This window comes from Rana temporaria, chromosome 3 (assembly GCF_905171775.1).
Source record: "Rana temporaria chromosome 3, aRanTem1.1, whole genome shotgun sequence".
NCBI lineage: Eukaryota > Metazoa > Chordata > Amphibia > Anura > Ranidae > Rana > Rana temporaria.
In genome coordinates, this window is record NC_053491.1 from 457372246 (window position 1) to 457388004 (window position 15759).

Below are 15759 nucleotides of genomic sequence, written 5' to 3' on the forward strand. Positions count from 1 at the left end.
TGAGTGGTGCTCTGACCCAAAGATTATTTACACATCAGCCCTGAAAATGGCTGGTCCTGTCTCTTCTCACTTTCTACTCCTTCTAACAAAGTGCTAAAATACTTACTCGCAAGATTTCCTGACTATTGCTGACCTGGTTTATTCTTTTGATTGCCACCGTTCCTTGACCCCTACCTGGACCTTACTGCTCATTTCATTGCTGCTGACCCCTTTATGCACCTGACAATGCTTTCAATTACCTCCTGCCTTGACCTCTGCCTGGACCTTACTGCTCATTTCATTGCTGCTGACCCCTTTATGGACCTGACAATGCTTTCAATTACCTCCTGCCTTGACCTCTGCCTGGACCTTACTGCTCATTTCATTGCTGCTGACCCCTTTATTCACATGACAATGCTTTCAATAACCTCCTGCCTTCACCTCTGCCTGGACCTTATTGCTAATTTCATTGCTGATGACCCCTTTACGGACCTGACAATGCTTTTGATTACCTCCTGCCTTGACCTCTGCCTGGACCTGGCTACTCTTTTTACTGCCACCCGCCTTGACCCTTGCCTGGGCCTGGCTACTCCCTTGAATGTCACCTGCCATGACCCCTGTCTAGACCTGACTGCTTTCATGACTGCTGCCTGCCTTGACCCCTGCCTGGAATTGACAATTCTTATGTCAATCTCCCAGTGTGCAGTCTCCACAGAATAGCCTTCCTGTCCTCACTCACCCTCTGGTGAGGGGATCATGGGTACTGCGACATGGTACCAGCCTTACGCAAACCACTCTGGGGGCTAATAGGGCTTCTGGACCATTAAGAGCTCTGGTGAAGACCAATTTGTGCCTAACTCTGCACTCCACCAGGAGGTGTTGCCCTAACAGCATGTCACTGTTGATACTTTCCACCAGACTGTACATGAGTACTAATGAAAAGAAAACAAGGCCTCTTGGGCCATGCATAATGGAAATACCTGTAGGTCGTGTAAGGAGCTGCTGGTTAAGTTGGGCCCTCTGTTCTTAGCCTTGACCTCCTAAAGAGCCTCTGCCCCAAATGGACAAGGAGACTCTGATAGGGACACAAAAAAATAGGGAAACTTTGATTGGGATACAATGTACTGTATGGGAAAAGTCTGATGGGTACCCAAAGTACAGGGAAACTCTGATGGGGACACAAATGGATAGTAAGATTTTGATGGGAACACAAATGCATGGAAACACTCTGATGGTGACACATATGAAAAGGGAATCTCTGTATGCAGTACAAATGAGCAGAGAGACTTTAATGGGAACATAAATGCACAGGGAAACTCTGATGGGGGCACAAATGGACAGGGAGACTTTAATGGGGACATAAATACACAGGGAAGCGCTGATGGGGGCACACATGTATAGGAAACTCTGTTGGGGACACCAATGTGTGGGAAAAGTCTAATGGGGACACAATTATATGAGAAAAGTCTGATGGGGGCACAAATGAACAGCGAGACTGATAGGGGCACAAATAGACAGGGAGACTTTAATGGGGACATAAATACACAGGGAAGCTCTGATGGGGGCACACATGTATAGGAAACTCTGTTGGGGACACCAATGTGTGGGAAAAGTCCAATGGGGACACAATTATATGAGAAAAGTCTGATGGGGGGCACAAATGAACAGCGAGACTGATGGGGGCACAAATGGACAAGGAGACTTTAATGGGGACATAAATACACAGGAAAGTTCTGATGGGGGCACACATGTATAGGAAACTCTGTTGGGGACACCAATGTGTGGGAAAAGTCTAATGAAGACACACATGTACAGCGAGACTGATGAGGACACAAATAAGCAGGGAGACTCTGTATGGGATACAAATGAACAGGGAGACTCTGATGGGGACACAAATGAATAGGGAGACTTTGATTGGGACACAAATGTATAGGAAAACTCTGAAGGGGACACAAATGTACAGGGAGACTCTGATGGGCACACAAATGAATAGGGAGACTTTGATTGTGACACAAATATATAGGAAAATTCTGAAGGGGACACAAATATACAGGGAGACTCTGATAGGGACACAAATGAATAGGGAGACTTTGATTGGGACACAAATATATAGGAAAATTCTGAAGGGGACACAAATGTACAGGGAGACTCTGAGCACACGAGGGGTTATCCGCTGGAAACGGTCCGCCGGACCGTTTCCAGCGGACATTCCTCCTCCGGATTTTGATCCGATGGCTTGTACACACCATCGGATCAAAATTCGTGGGGAAAACATCCGCGGTCACGTGTCGCGCCGTCGCCGCGACGATGACGCGGCGACGTGCGCGACGCTGGAAGGTAAATACTTCCACGCATGCGTCGAATCAATACGACGCATGCGAGGGAGGGGAGCGGACGGACTGATCCGGTGAGTCTGTACAGACGACCAGATCAGTCCGCTGGACTGGATTCAAGCGGATAGATTTCTTAGCATGCTAAGAAATTTTTATCCGCTGGAAATCCGTCAGCTGGAGAAATCTCCGCCGAAAAATGTCCGCTAGGCCGTACACCCAACCGGATTTGTCTGCTAGAACTGATCCGCGGATCAATCCCAGCGGATAGATCCGGTCGTGTGTACGAGGCCTGATAGGGACACAAATGCATAGGGTAACTCTGGTAGGGACACAAATGGATAGGGTAACTCTGATGGGGACACAAATGGATAGGGAGACTTTGATGGGGACACAAATGGATAGGGTAACTCTGATGGGGACACAAATGGATAGGGAGACTTTGATGGGGACACAAATGGATAGGGAGACTTTGATGGGGACACAAATGGATAGGGAGACTTTGATGGGGACTCAAATGGATAGGGAGACTTTGATGGGGACTCAAATGGATAGGGTAACTCTGATGGGGACACAAATGGATAGGGAGAATTTGATGGGGACACAAATGGATAGGGAGACTTTGATGGGGACACAAATGGATAGGAAGACTTTGATTGGGACACACGACAAGTGTAGGGGAAAAGTTTGATTGGGACAAAAATGTATGGGGAGACTGAACTTATTTTGTTTGACCTTAATTAATTGATCACATTTATATCAAATGCGTTCACTTTGTTCTGATAAAGTTCTTTCTTATTTGTTCAGAATCATATTGTGCCGATTATATAAAAGATTTATGTAAAATGTATTCATTTATTAAAATTGTATTCATTCATTTATAAATGACAGATTTTTTTTTCAGTCCGTGCATATTTGTGAAATTTACGATGTGACCCTTGTGCTGAAAAGTTTGGAGCCTCCGGCTCTGGCCTAGCTGTAGATATAGGGTTCTGTACATGGAAGTCTTCTATTTTCTAGGTATTTATTTCTTCTGTTGGTTGAACTAGATCAGTGATGGTGAACCTTGGCAACCCAGATGTTTTGGAACTACATTTCCCATGATGCTCATGCACTCTGCAGTGCAGTTGAGCATCATTGGAAATGTAGTTCAAAACATCTGGGGTGCCAAGGTTCACCATCGTTGAACTAGATGGACTTGTGACTTTGTTTCAAAATTACTTAACATGGAATTATTTACAGTGGATATAAAAAGTCTACAAAGCCCTGTTAAAATGACAGGTTTCTGTGATGTGAAAAAATGAGACATTTCAGAACGTTTTACACCTTTTAATGTGACCTATAAAATGTACAATGCAGTTGAACAACAAACTGAAAATCTTTTAGGTGGAGAGAAGTAAAAATAAAAAACTACAATAATATGGTTGCATAAGTGTGCACACCCTTAAACTAATACTTGTTGAAGCACCATTTGATTTTATTACAGCACTCAGTCTTTTTGGGTATGAGTCTATCAGCGTGGCACATCTTGACTTGTAAATATTTTCCCATTATTCTTTACAAAAACACTCCAAATCTGTCAGATTGTGAGGGCATGTCCTTTGCACAGCCCTCTTCAGATCACCCCACAGATTTTCAATGGGATTCAGGTCTGGGCTCTGGCTGGGCCATTCCAAAACTGTAATCTTCTTCTGGTGAAGCCATTCCTTTGTTGATTTGGATGTATGCGTTGGGTCATTGTCATGCTGAAAGATGAAGTTCCCCTTCATGTTCAGCTTTCTAGCAGAAGCCTGAAGGTTTTGTGCCAATATTGAGTGGTATTTGGAACTGTTCATAATTCCTTCTACCTTGACTAAGGCCCCTGTTCCAGATGAAGAAAAACAGCCCCAAAACATGATGCTACCACCACCATTCTTCACGGTGGGTATGGTGTTCCTTTAGTCATGTGCAGTGTTGTTTTTGTGCCAAACATATCTTTTGGAATTATGGCCAAAAAGTTCAACCTTGGTTTCTTTAGACCATAACGCAAAATTTTGCCGGGCTTGGATGTTTTTATTCGTAAGAAAAGACTTCCGTCTTGCCACTCTACCCCATAGCCCAGACATATGAAGAATACGGGAGATTGTTGTCACATGTGCCACACAGCCAGTACTTGCCAGATATTCCTGCAGCTCCTTTAATGTTGCTGTAGCCCTCTTGGCAGCCTCCCTGACCAGTTTTCTTCTCGTCTTTTCATACATTTTGGAGGGACATCCATCTCTTGGTAATGTCACTGCTGTGTCATATTTTCTCCACTTGATAATGACTACCGTATTTATATTCCTATAACGCGCCCCGACGCATAGAGCGCACCCCCAACCTAGAAGAAAAATTCCTGAAAAAAAAAAGAAATACTTACAGTTTGGATGCCCCTCGTCGGTGTCTTGCCCGGCGTCCATCGCGTCCATCGGCGGCCTTGTCCGGTCCTGCGTCCTTCTGTGCCCATCGTGGTGTCCTCCCCGCTGTGTTTTTTCAGCCGAACCCCGCTTCCCGCGCTGTGTTTGAACCACTCCGCTGACATATACCGAGCGCAGTACACTCAGGTATACTCGGGCAGGCTCGGCTCCTCTCGCGTAAAGGACGTACAGGACGCACAGGACGTGACCGCGAGCGGAGCCTGCCCGACTATACCCGAGTGTACTGCGCTCGGTATATGTCGGCGGAGTGGTTCAAACACAGCGCGGGAAGCGGGTATCGGCGTATATCACGCACCCACGATTTTGCCCTGATTTTAAGGGCAAAAAAGTGCGCGGTATACGCCGATAAATAGAGTATCTTCTCTGTTTTCAATGGTATATCTAATGACTTTGAAATTCCTTTGTACCCTTCTCCTGAATGATACCTTTAAACAATAAGAACCCTCTGATGCTTTGGAAGCTCTCTGCGGACCATGGGTTTTGCTGTAGGATGCAACTAAGAAAATGTCAGGAAAGACCTACTAGAACAGTTGAACTTTATTTGGGGGGTTAATCAGAAGCACTTTAAATATTGGTAGCTGTACACTGACTCCTATCTAACATGAGTTTCAATGTGATTGCCTGATTCTGAACACCCCAGTTATAAGAGGGTGTGCACACTTATACAACCACATTATTTTCGTTTTTTAGTTTTAGTCCCCATAAAAGATTTCAGTTTGTTTTACAGTTTATAGGTCACATAAAAGGTGGAAAAAGTTCTGAAATGATTTATCTTTGTCTCATTTTTTTACATCACAGAAACCTGACATTTTAACAGGGGTGCGTAGACTTTTTATATCCACTGTATGTCATTTAGCCTTTAAATGAATCCGTCTCCGTGTGTATTTAGTTGGAGTTTCCCTCAAATGACCATGACACGGCTGGGAATAATAGACTCTCACTGGCAGCGATAAGGCAGGTGGCTGAAGCTGACGCCGTTGTGAATCTTCATAGCGTGTCTCACTGTTCCTTTCATCGAAGGCATTTGAACTCCTCGCCGTCCTCACTGATTCATACTCTGCAATCTCAGGCTATTTCCCCAAATTCTCTTTCTGATAAAAGCGGGTCACTGGGTTCTCCGTTGTGACGCAGCAGTTAGGTAACCCCTCTCCGCGCTATCACACAGGATGTCCTCTTGACCACACAGTGACCTCTGCCGGTCACATAGCGGTCACAGAGCCAGGAATATCGTACACGTCTTTCCACGCCGAGCCTCGTACTGTACACAGAAATACCGTGTCACAACAGACTTATCCGAAACCTGTTACATATTAAACAATGATAGGGTAGAGGGTGAGAAGGTCACACATACAGTAGATCAAAATTAGAGGAAGAGATAGACTTTTGAAAGACAGCCAAATTGCTAAAACATGTTAATGTAATTGAAAAAAATATATTTGTTATTTTTTTTAATAAAATAAAATGTTTTATTGTTTTTTTTTTTTTTTATCAAATCATCTTTTTATTCCTTGTATATACAAACAACAATAAAGAAGCACAGCAAAGAAAATGACAAACAACATACAACTCCAGCCCGTATTGAGAGGGAAAGAGAATTAATAAATAAATAAAACCCACACCCTTGGTCCCCCCGCTCCCCCCCCCCCATTTAGTGTTTTATTTAATCAAATGTTTAAATAAAATTTCATATAAGTTTTAACATGTTAATGTCATTTAATAAGTCATATTCACTATTTTTAATTTTTATTTAATTTTTTTTATAAAATCTCCTATAGGTTTTAACTTATTCATGTTATTTTAAAAGTCATATTCACTATTCTTAACCACTTAAGCCCCGGACCAATATGCTGCTAAATGCCCAGAGGCGTTTTTACAATTCGGCACTGCGTCGCTTTAACAGACAATTGCACGGTCGTGCGACGTGGCTCCCAAACAACATTTGCGTCCTTTTCTTTCCACAAATAGAGCTTTCTTTTGATGGTATTTGATTGCCGCTGCGATTTTTATTTTTTGCTCTATAAACAAAAATAGAGCGACATTTTTGAAAAAAAACCAATATTTTTTACTTTTTGTTATAAGAAAAATCGAATAAACTAAATTTTAGTCAAACATTTAGGCCAAAATTTATTCAGCCACATGTCTTTAGTAAAAAAAAAATCGCAATAAAAAAAAATTTGCTTCCTAGCGGCAACAGCGACACTAATACAGCGATCAGAAAAATGATCGCTTAGTGACGCTGGTAATAGGGGGTGAAAGGGTTAACTAGGGCGGTGATCAAGGGGTTAAAACTTTATTAGGGGGGGTACGGGGGCTACTCTGGACCTAACACTAACTGCCTGTCACAGTAACTGTCACACTGACACTAAAAGCAGTGATCAGTAAATATATGATCACTGTTCTGTTTCAAGCATCGGTTGTACCTGTGCCAAGCTTCTTGTAGACCCAGTCTGTAAGGATGTATGCAGCAGGTTGAATGATGACTTTAACAGACAGCTTACTCAATGAATAAAGACTCCAGAGGTGTTTTCCAATGCTTCTTTATGCTTCAAGATAACAAGGATATAAACATAGAGGCTTTTCCATAGGTAAATTTCCAATGAAGATACACAGCTCCCACACTCTGCAGACTTTTCAAGCAACTAAGACAAAATGGGTTTAGAGCAGGAAATGGTGGGTGGGAGCAACCAAACTAGCCAGAACAGCAGGGGGTAAGGATCATACCAAATAACATAATAACATAACATGTAATAACTGCTAGACAGTAAAAGCTGCGTGACAGCACACTCCCCGCCTGGTATCGTGAGATACCACTATACTCTGTTTTCTTTTACATATTATTAACATTGCATACAGTAACATGCTATCTAGCCTTCTCAAGTCTATAAGCTAGCTTTATTAAAGGTCTTAAGTGGCTCCTTCACATAACACTGAATCAGAATTTTTGGAAGCAGGCATTATTAGGACTGTCTCTGTGACTGGTCTCAGGAAGGTTTTTGAAGCCCCATCCTTAACGATCCTGACTTCCACACTTCGGAATCTCTTCCATCATCACTGGTGATGGCCTTTGTAATAAGTCCAACCGGCCACTGAATTCGGTGAACTTGCTGGTCTTTTAGCAGGTTTGACTTATTTAGTCGTCCACCGACTCGAAGCATGCCTTCATGGTCGATTATTGGATTCAGTTTGAGTAGTGGGCTACTCTTTGAGACTGGTCTATTGCCTCTCAAGCATTTAATCTCTTCTGCAAAGACTACTTCTTGCACAAGACGTATGACGAACAATTCTGCGTTCTCGTACTCTAACGCATTGGGTGACTCCTTGCAAGTGTGCCATCCATGACAAGATGATGTCTGATTGGGCTTGCGGAAAGTCTGGGCAATATGTCTCAATCTTGCTATAGTCTTGACCAATCTTTTCCAAGAAGAGAAACGTTTAAAGCGTCTCGCTTCCAAGTTTCTTCTTGAGCAGATGTTGGAACTCAATGTTATCACTTTAGGGCGGATTTCTGGATCAGTATCTGGATCCACCAGGTGGAAATCGATATCTTCTTTTGAGTTTGTAGAAGACTGGTCCGATAAAAACTTGGGTCCTGAAAACCAAATGGTTTGTGTGAGGACAACTGCTGACACTGACCTTGTTGCAATGTCTGCGGGATTCAAACCAGTCGGGACATAGTTCAATTGTTCAGGTCTACTGACTTTTCTTATTCGTTCTACCCTGTTAGCCACATACACATAGAACCTCCTTATGCTGTTGCATATGTAGCCAAGTACGACCTTGCTGTCGGTGTAGTACTTAACCTGATCAATCTCAGCGTCCATTTAATTTTGCAGGAACTTCGACGGCTAGGGTTGCACCACACAATTCTAATCTTGGAATAGTGTGAGCAGGTTTTGGAGCTAACTTGGCTCTTCCTAGTAGAAAACCGACATTGGATCTCCCGGAGGGATCTATGATCTTGAGGTAAGCCACGGCCGCTATAACCTCGGTAGATGCATCGCAAAAGACGTGAACCTCTTTCCTCAGACTTCTTGAAGTTGAAGTGGGTGAATAGCAGCGCGGGATATTAAGTTCTTTCAGTACTTTCATGGAGTTTCTCCATTTCTCCCATTTAGGCAACAGGTCTGGTGCTGGTTCAGCGTGAAGGTTATCTAAAGTCTTCTGCATAAATGTTAGAAAGAGCTCTTGCATCTCAGGTTTGTTACAGAGAGTTTTCTTAAGTGCAGCCAATCTGGTTAAAGCTTGTCCTCGATTGTTAGGGAGGGTAAGCCTTGGTACTCGGAAGGGTAATGGAGCTACCCAACTGTTGGACATGTCCTTGAAGAACTCTTTATCCATAATCTTGATGAACTCCTTATCTTCGACTGAAGGGGCAATCTTGTTGTCATCTCAAGTAGTCTGGTACACTGAATCGCCAAGGTCCTTCTGAGAAGTGAGCTTGCAGTTTATACCTTGGAGTGCTTGATATGGAACTTCGTTTTTAAAATCAAGTCTTTCCTTCACATAATAATGCAATGGACATTTCATCGACCGATAGGCAACATTGGTTTTGTAAGAAGCTACATCCAAGAGCTTGTGAGATTGGTCTAAACAGACTTATCCTATTATCACCCATCCAAGATCAAGTTTCTGGGCCTGAGGAGCATCGTCTGGACCGTTACATAACTCTCTTATTTTATGGACTCTAGGAACGTCTCTCCCTAGTAGAATCAAGATCTTAACATCCTTGTTAAGTGGTGGAATGTAGTCAGCAATGTGGCTTAAATGGGGGTAATGACGTGCAGCCTCTGGTGTGGGGATTTCTTCTCTGTTGTTCGGTAGCTGATCACATTCGATTAGAGTTGGAAGAGGAAACTCTATGTCCTCATATTCTGATGCCACTATGAAGCCATGGGCTCTTCTTCCAGAAGTATTGATCTTTCCTGCACATGTCTGCAAGGTATAGGACCAGGCCTCTCCATGAATGTTGAATAGGTCAAAGAATTCTGGACTGGCCAATGAGCGATTGCTCTGATCGTCGAGTATGGCATACATTTTTATGGAATTTTGTGGGCATCCTTCAGGAAAAACCCTTACAAGACATATCTTGCTACAAGACTTGCTATGAAGCCCTTCTCCACATACCTCTGTACACCTTGTGGTTACGGGGTTGGCATGTTGCTCACTTCTCTCCCCGCCATCATCTGATGTAGGCTTGGGGTTGCTGCCGGGTGAAGGTTTCCTTTTGAACAGGTCTGAATGAAGAGCGTCCACATGTTTGGCACTGTTACACAGAGAACATCTGATGGTGATCTTACAGTCTCTTGCTAAATGATCGGAGGATGCACAACACTTGAAACAGATATTATGCTCTTTGAGAAATGACTTGCGTTCTTCAATAGGCTTATCCTTAAATGCATGGCATTTGGAGAGAGAATGTGGCGCATTATGGATAGGACACTGTTGATTGAGATTGCTTGCCTTAATGCCTGTAGCCAAGACGTTGGATGCTACCTCTGTCTTCCTCACGGCAATAGGATACTTTAAATCCTTGAACTTACTGTTGGTGGCAATACCCCTTGAGGTGGTTAAAGGAGTGGTGGTTGTATCTGGATAGAAGAAGCTTGGGTCATTCTTGGATTTTGCAACCTTCCGCACGAACTCTGCAAAATAAGAAAAGGGAGGGAAGGAAACATGATGTTCATACTTATATTTTGATCCTACACTAGTCCACTTTCCCTGAAGATAACTAGGCAACCTTGCTACAATAGGATTCACGCCCTGAGCAGTGTCTAAATAGCTAAGACCTGGTAAACTAGGATCTAGCTTAGCAATTTCAAGTTCATGAAGGAGGTCGCCTAACTCTCTAAGCTTATGATTGTCCTTAACAGAGATCTTAGGAAAGTCGTTTAGTCTCTGGAATAAGGCAGATTCAATGACTTCGGGACTCCCATAGTCTTGATTTAGACGTTCCCAGGCAGCATCAAGGCCTGCGTTAAAGTTATAGATGTAAACAGATTTAAGTCTCTTTACTTGTTCTGAAGATTGTCGCCCCGAATACTTTATTAGTAAATCGAGTTCTGCTTGAGGTTCAACGGGCAAGCTCTTGATTACCGCCTTAAATGTAGATCTCCAACTCCTGTAGTTCTCTGGGTGGTCATCAAATTTATACAGTCCAGTTGTGATCAATTCTTGTAAAGCCATACTCTTGCTGAGCTCCGTAGCGTTGATGCCTTCAGTTTTTATAGCCACCGGGGATACTGATGGTGCGCCGACTTGAGCCATGGTTGGTATCTGAAGTTGGCTGGTTGGTGGAGCGAAAGGTGTTGCAGATGGGTTCAATCTAGGTAAGGGTCTGATGTCTGAAGGTCTCTGAGCATTTGAAGTTGAAGAGAACTGTATCACAGGGGTCATAGAGTTCATCCTGTAGTCTTTTGCTGTACCCTTGTAATCTCTATTCGCATAGGGTTGCGGTGGCACGTGAGCCGCATAGGTTGACTCACTTGATTTTGTGACATGCGGTAGTTGCGGAGTGTCTCTGTTAGCAGGTGTGTCTAGTTGACCAGCTTGATTTTGTGACACGTTGCCTTCTGGTCCACATGCTGGATGATGATGAGAAAAATCTCCAACTGTAGGTGGAACTGTGATGTCGTTGTTCTGGCTTAAGACGAACTGTAGGGTCCTTTCAATGGGGTCTTGACAAGCAGCCAAGCTGGGACAAGCTGCTCCTTCTTCTTCCAATAGGGCTTGTTCCAAGACGGATAATTCCGCCAATGCTACTTCCTTTTCTTTACTCTTCTGAAGGATTTCTAGCTGAGCCTCTAGCTGAGCCTCTGTTTCTGCTTGAATGCGTTTAGCTTCTGCTTTGATGGCTGCTTCTCTTTCAGAGCAGGCGGCTTGAACCTGGGCTGCTGCGACCTTCTGGCGAGCTTTGACTATTTGGTCACTCAGTGTTGACCTTACAGAGCAGGACCGCAGTGACTTAGAAGAGGATTTATGATAGGAGCGGGCAGATCTAGAAGATTTTCCTGAGTGTCTGGAAGAAGCAGATTTACAGGATGTAGTTTCATGTAGCTGTGCTAATCTACCTTCTATCTGTGCCTTTGCTTCAAGATATGTGCTATGCCTCTGCTGGTCAGTAGAAGTAAAGTCCTTTAATTCCACTGCGGCTTCCTCCATGCTGGAATGTGACAATAGGGAATAGAACTTTTCAGAAAGTCTTTTATAATTCTCAAATGCCTTCTTAACCCTTGAGAGAGCAGTGTTCAATTGCTCAGGATTGTTGCTAGTTTCATTAGCGGTTTTTATACAACTTAAAGTCTTATGCCATAATGCAGTCAGGTTACTAGATGTTTCTTCCTTACTTTCTTCATAAACCTCTCTTGCCTTCAAGGATGGATGAGGGCCTCTAGCGGGACGAGCAGAATGAAGTAAGGAGTTTGCTTTATCTTGGTTAAATGCAGGTGACTCTGTGGGATCTCTGTCAGACATAATGACAAGTACTGTAGTTTTGGTGTCTTGTTACAAATCTGCCAGAGCTGAGCTCTGTAGTGACTTCTGATATTAGGCAGATTGAACTGAGGAGCTGGATATTTGTGACATCTAGTGCTGCAACTGGTTCAGACTGGATGGCTCAGCTCACTGCACAGTTCACTATCACTTTATACAGGCAGGAATACACAGTTATTTCAGTAGATTCAGGTATTGGATTCACAACCAAAAACAGCTTGACGATGATAAATCCTAGGGACTTGATGAAGCTATGATACAGTCTTTGAGCAGTTCAAATGGTACTTATTGCTCTCCAATAAAGGCAAAAGTCCCTGGCAGTGAACAGTTATGGAGCATTCAGTAGAAGGCTGGCTTCATACACAGAGTAATGGTGGCTGCAGGAGTCACACACAGGCCTAACTCTCAGTGCACAGCCTGCAGATGGTATCCTGTGTTAGGATGTTTGTTCTTCACACACACACACGTGGTTACTCACGTTTCTGAAGCTGCAGAGATAGCTGTGTGATGGATTCTTCTGGAAATTTACTGGAAATTTACTGTTCTGTTTCAAGCATCGGTTGTACCTGTGCCAAGCTTCTTGTAGACCCAGTCTGTAAGGATGTATGCAGCAGGTTGAATGATGACTTTAACAGACAGCTTACTCAATGAATAAAGACTCCAGAGGTGTTTTCCAATGCTTCTTTATGCTTCAAGATAACAAGGATATAAACATAGAGGCTTTTCCATAGGTAAATTTCCAATGAAGATACACAGCTCCCACACTCTGCAGACTTTTCAAGCAACTAAGACAAAATGGGTTTAGAGCAGGAAATGGTGGGTGGGAGCAACCAAACTAGCCAGAACAGCAGGGGGTAAGGATCATACCAAATAACATAATAACATAACATGTAATAACTGCTAGACAGTAAAAGCTGCGTGACAGCACAATCACTGCTATTAGTGACAGTGTGACAGGGGGTGGGGGGGGGTGATCGCAAGGGGTTAAATGTGCCTATGTGTACTGGTGTCAGTGTAGTGTTAGGTGCGACTTACTGTGAGTGTTCTCTCCTCTCGGCGGATTGAAAATACCGCCGAGAGGAGAGCTGCATCACTTCCTCTGCCAGTGTTTACATTACACAGGCAGAGGAAGTGACACGGCGTAGGCTCGCGGGATTGGCTGGGAGCGATCACGAGGGGGCAGACAGAAACGAACAGCCGCCCCCTCGAGTCGGATCTCTCCCGCAGGTAAGCCGCCCGCCGCACGCAGCGGAGGGGGTCCCGATCGGACCCCCGACCCGCTAGAAGGCAGGGACGTATATATACGCCCTTCTGCCTGTACGTGCCATTCTGTGGACGTAAAAAGTCGTGCGGCGGGCGTTAAGTGGTTAAAGGGGTTGTAAAGGTAAAGGTGCAAAAAACATCCGACAGTACCGCCCCCCCCCCCCCGAACCCCCGTTTTACTTACCTGACCCCTCAAAAGTCCTGCACTCGTCCCCGTCATCCTCCTCGGTTCTCATCCTCGCTGTTTTTTTTTTTTTTTTTTCTTTTTTTTTTTTTTTCTTTTTTTTTTTTTCTTATCCGCCTCAGAGAACTATCAGGATACTCAATCAATTTGCGTTCAATTCGCAGTCTCCTTAGTTCGCATCATGGTTGGAAAAGATTTTTTTTTTTTTTTTTTAAAGTTTCTTTTTTTTTTTTTTGTTATTGCAAAAGTGCTTTTTTAAATATGTGTCAATAAATATACGAAAGGAGAGAAAGGAAAAAATACTTAAATACATAAATAGATACATTAGTTTCCCCTAGCCGAACAAACCCTCGCCCCTCCCTCAAACCACCCCCAACCCTTATCCCCACCCTCCCACCCTCCCCTATCTCCGGAATTCTGTCTCCTATTGAATCGCTCTTTGCCCGTTCACCTTCCTACACTATATCATCCTATCTATATACCTTGGTCCAAGTTTAAAATTAACCCAATCCTGCCATTTTCGTTTAAATCCGCCTTCTCCCTCCTCTCCCATGTACCTGAGCTGTTCAGCATAATATATATCATTAATTCTGCAAAACCAGCTCTTCTCTGTCGGGCTCATAGGGTCCTTCCATTGTTTGGGGATCAGACTCTTTGCTGCATCTAGTACATGGGGAAGTAAGGTTCTCATGTACTGTTTAGTTGACATTTCTGTCCCATGAAACAGGCAGACCCATGGGTCAGGAGGAATTTTAATTCCGGTTATCTCCTCAATTATTAGTAATACGTTATTCCAGTATGTTTTAATTTTTGGGCAGGTCCACCATATATGTGACATAGTGCCCACCTCAAGACAGCCCCTCCAACAATATTTGGGGGTGTCGTCTTGATAGCGGTGTGCTATGGCCGGGGTTATATACCATCGTGCTAAACACTTAAAGTTCATTTCGATCAATGCACAATTATGTGAAGTCGTATGCGTCTTTTTTAATATTTTCCTGACCTCTGTCTCGGTTTTACCCGTTCCCAATTCCTCTTCCCATTTATTAATGTAAGGAGGGAAACCGGAGTCTTTCAATCCCATCAGTATTTTATAAATTGCGGAGATCGCGCCCCTTCCCTTTGGTGCTAAACACAAACGCTCCAAAGGGAGCAAGTATCTATCTGACCTCAGGGGGGAGGGGAAGGAATCTACAAAATGCGTCAGCTGCAAGTATCGCCACCTATTCAACTCAAACAGTTCTTTTTTTTTACTTAGTTCCTGGTAGGTAAGAATTTTGCCGTCTTTTAATATGTCTTTTAATTGTGCATCTGTTTTTTTAATCCAGTTACCAAACAGGTCCATTTTCCCTGGTACAAAAAAATTTGTGTCGAATAAAGGGATTAGTGGGGAGTTATAACCCCATCTATGTTTTTTATGTGCCCTATCCCATGTAGACATGGATGCCAATGTGATTTTGTGCATGTGCGGATTTATTTGTCTAAAATGTGGCGGTATCCAAATCTCTTTTCCTAACAGTGACTTATTTGAACAACTTTCTAATCTCACCCATCTTTTCTCTTTGTTATCTCTGACCCAATCAACCACCCGTGCCATGTGAATGGCCATATAATATGTGTAAATATCAGGTACCCCCAAACCACCATGTTCCTTATCTCTAATTAACACCTCCATACTTATGCGCGTTTTTTTGTTCCGCCATATAAACCTATTTAATAACTGTTTTAGTATTTTAAAGTAAGCACCCGGTAGTGCGATTGGTAACATTTGAATTATATATAATATTTTAGGGAGAGTAAACATTTTAAAACAATTTATTCTCCCTAGTAGGGATCTTTGTCTCAATGCAATTCTCTTTAAATCTTTTTTAATATCATTTAATAATGGTATATAATTCTGTAAGTAGATTAGGTCAGGGGATGATGTAATATTAACTCCCAAATATTTTATCTCGGTATCTCTCCAAATAAATGGAAACTCTTGCTTGTATCTCCGTACGTCCTGTGGATTCACGCTAATATTAAGGATTTCTGATTTTAAAGGATTGATTTTGAAATT

The 15759-nt window shown here is 43.1% G+C and overlaps 1 protein-coding gene across 1 annotated transcript; it reads right to left on the minus strand.

Moving 5' to 3' along the window:
* Nucleotides 1-9137: 9137 nt before the first annotated feature.
* On the minus strand, nucleotides 9138-12718 carry LOC120933478. Its single transcript, XM_040346708.1, has 2 exons — nucleotides 11609-12718; nucleotides 9138-11563 (listed from the first exon to the last, which is right to left on the minus strand). The coding sequence occupies exons 1-2, from the start codon at nucleotides 12233-12235 to the stop codon at nucleotides 9362-9364; spliced, it is 2829 nt and encodes a 942-aa protein (XP_040202642.1). The 5' UTR covers nucleotides 12236-12718; the 3' UTR covers nucleotides 9138-9361.
* Nucleotides 12719-15759: the final 3041 nt, after the last annotated feature.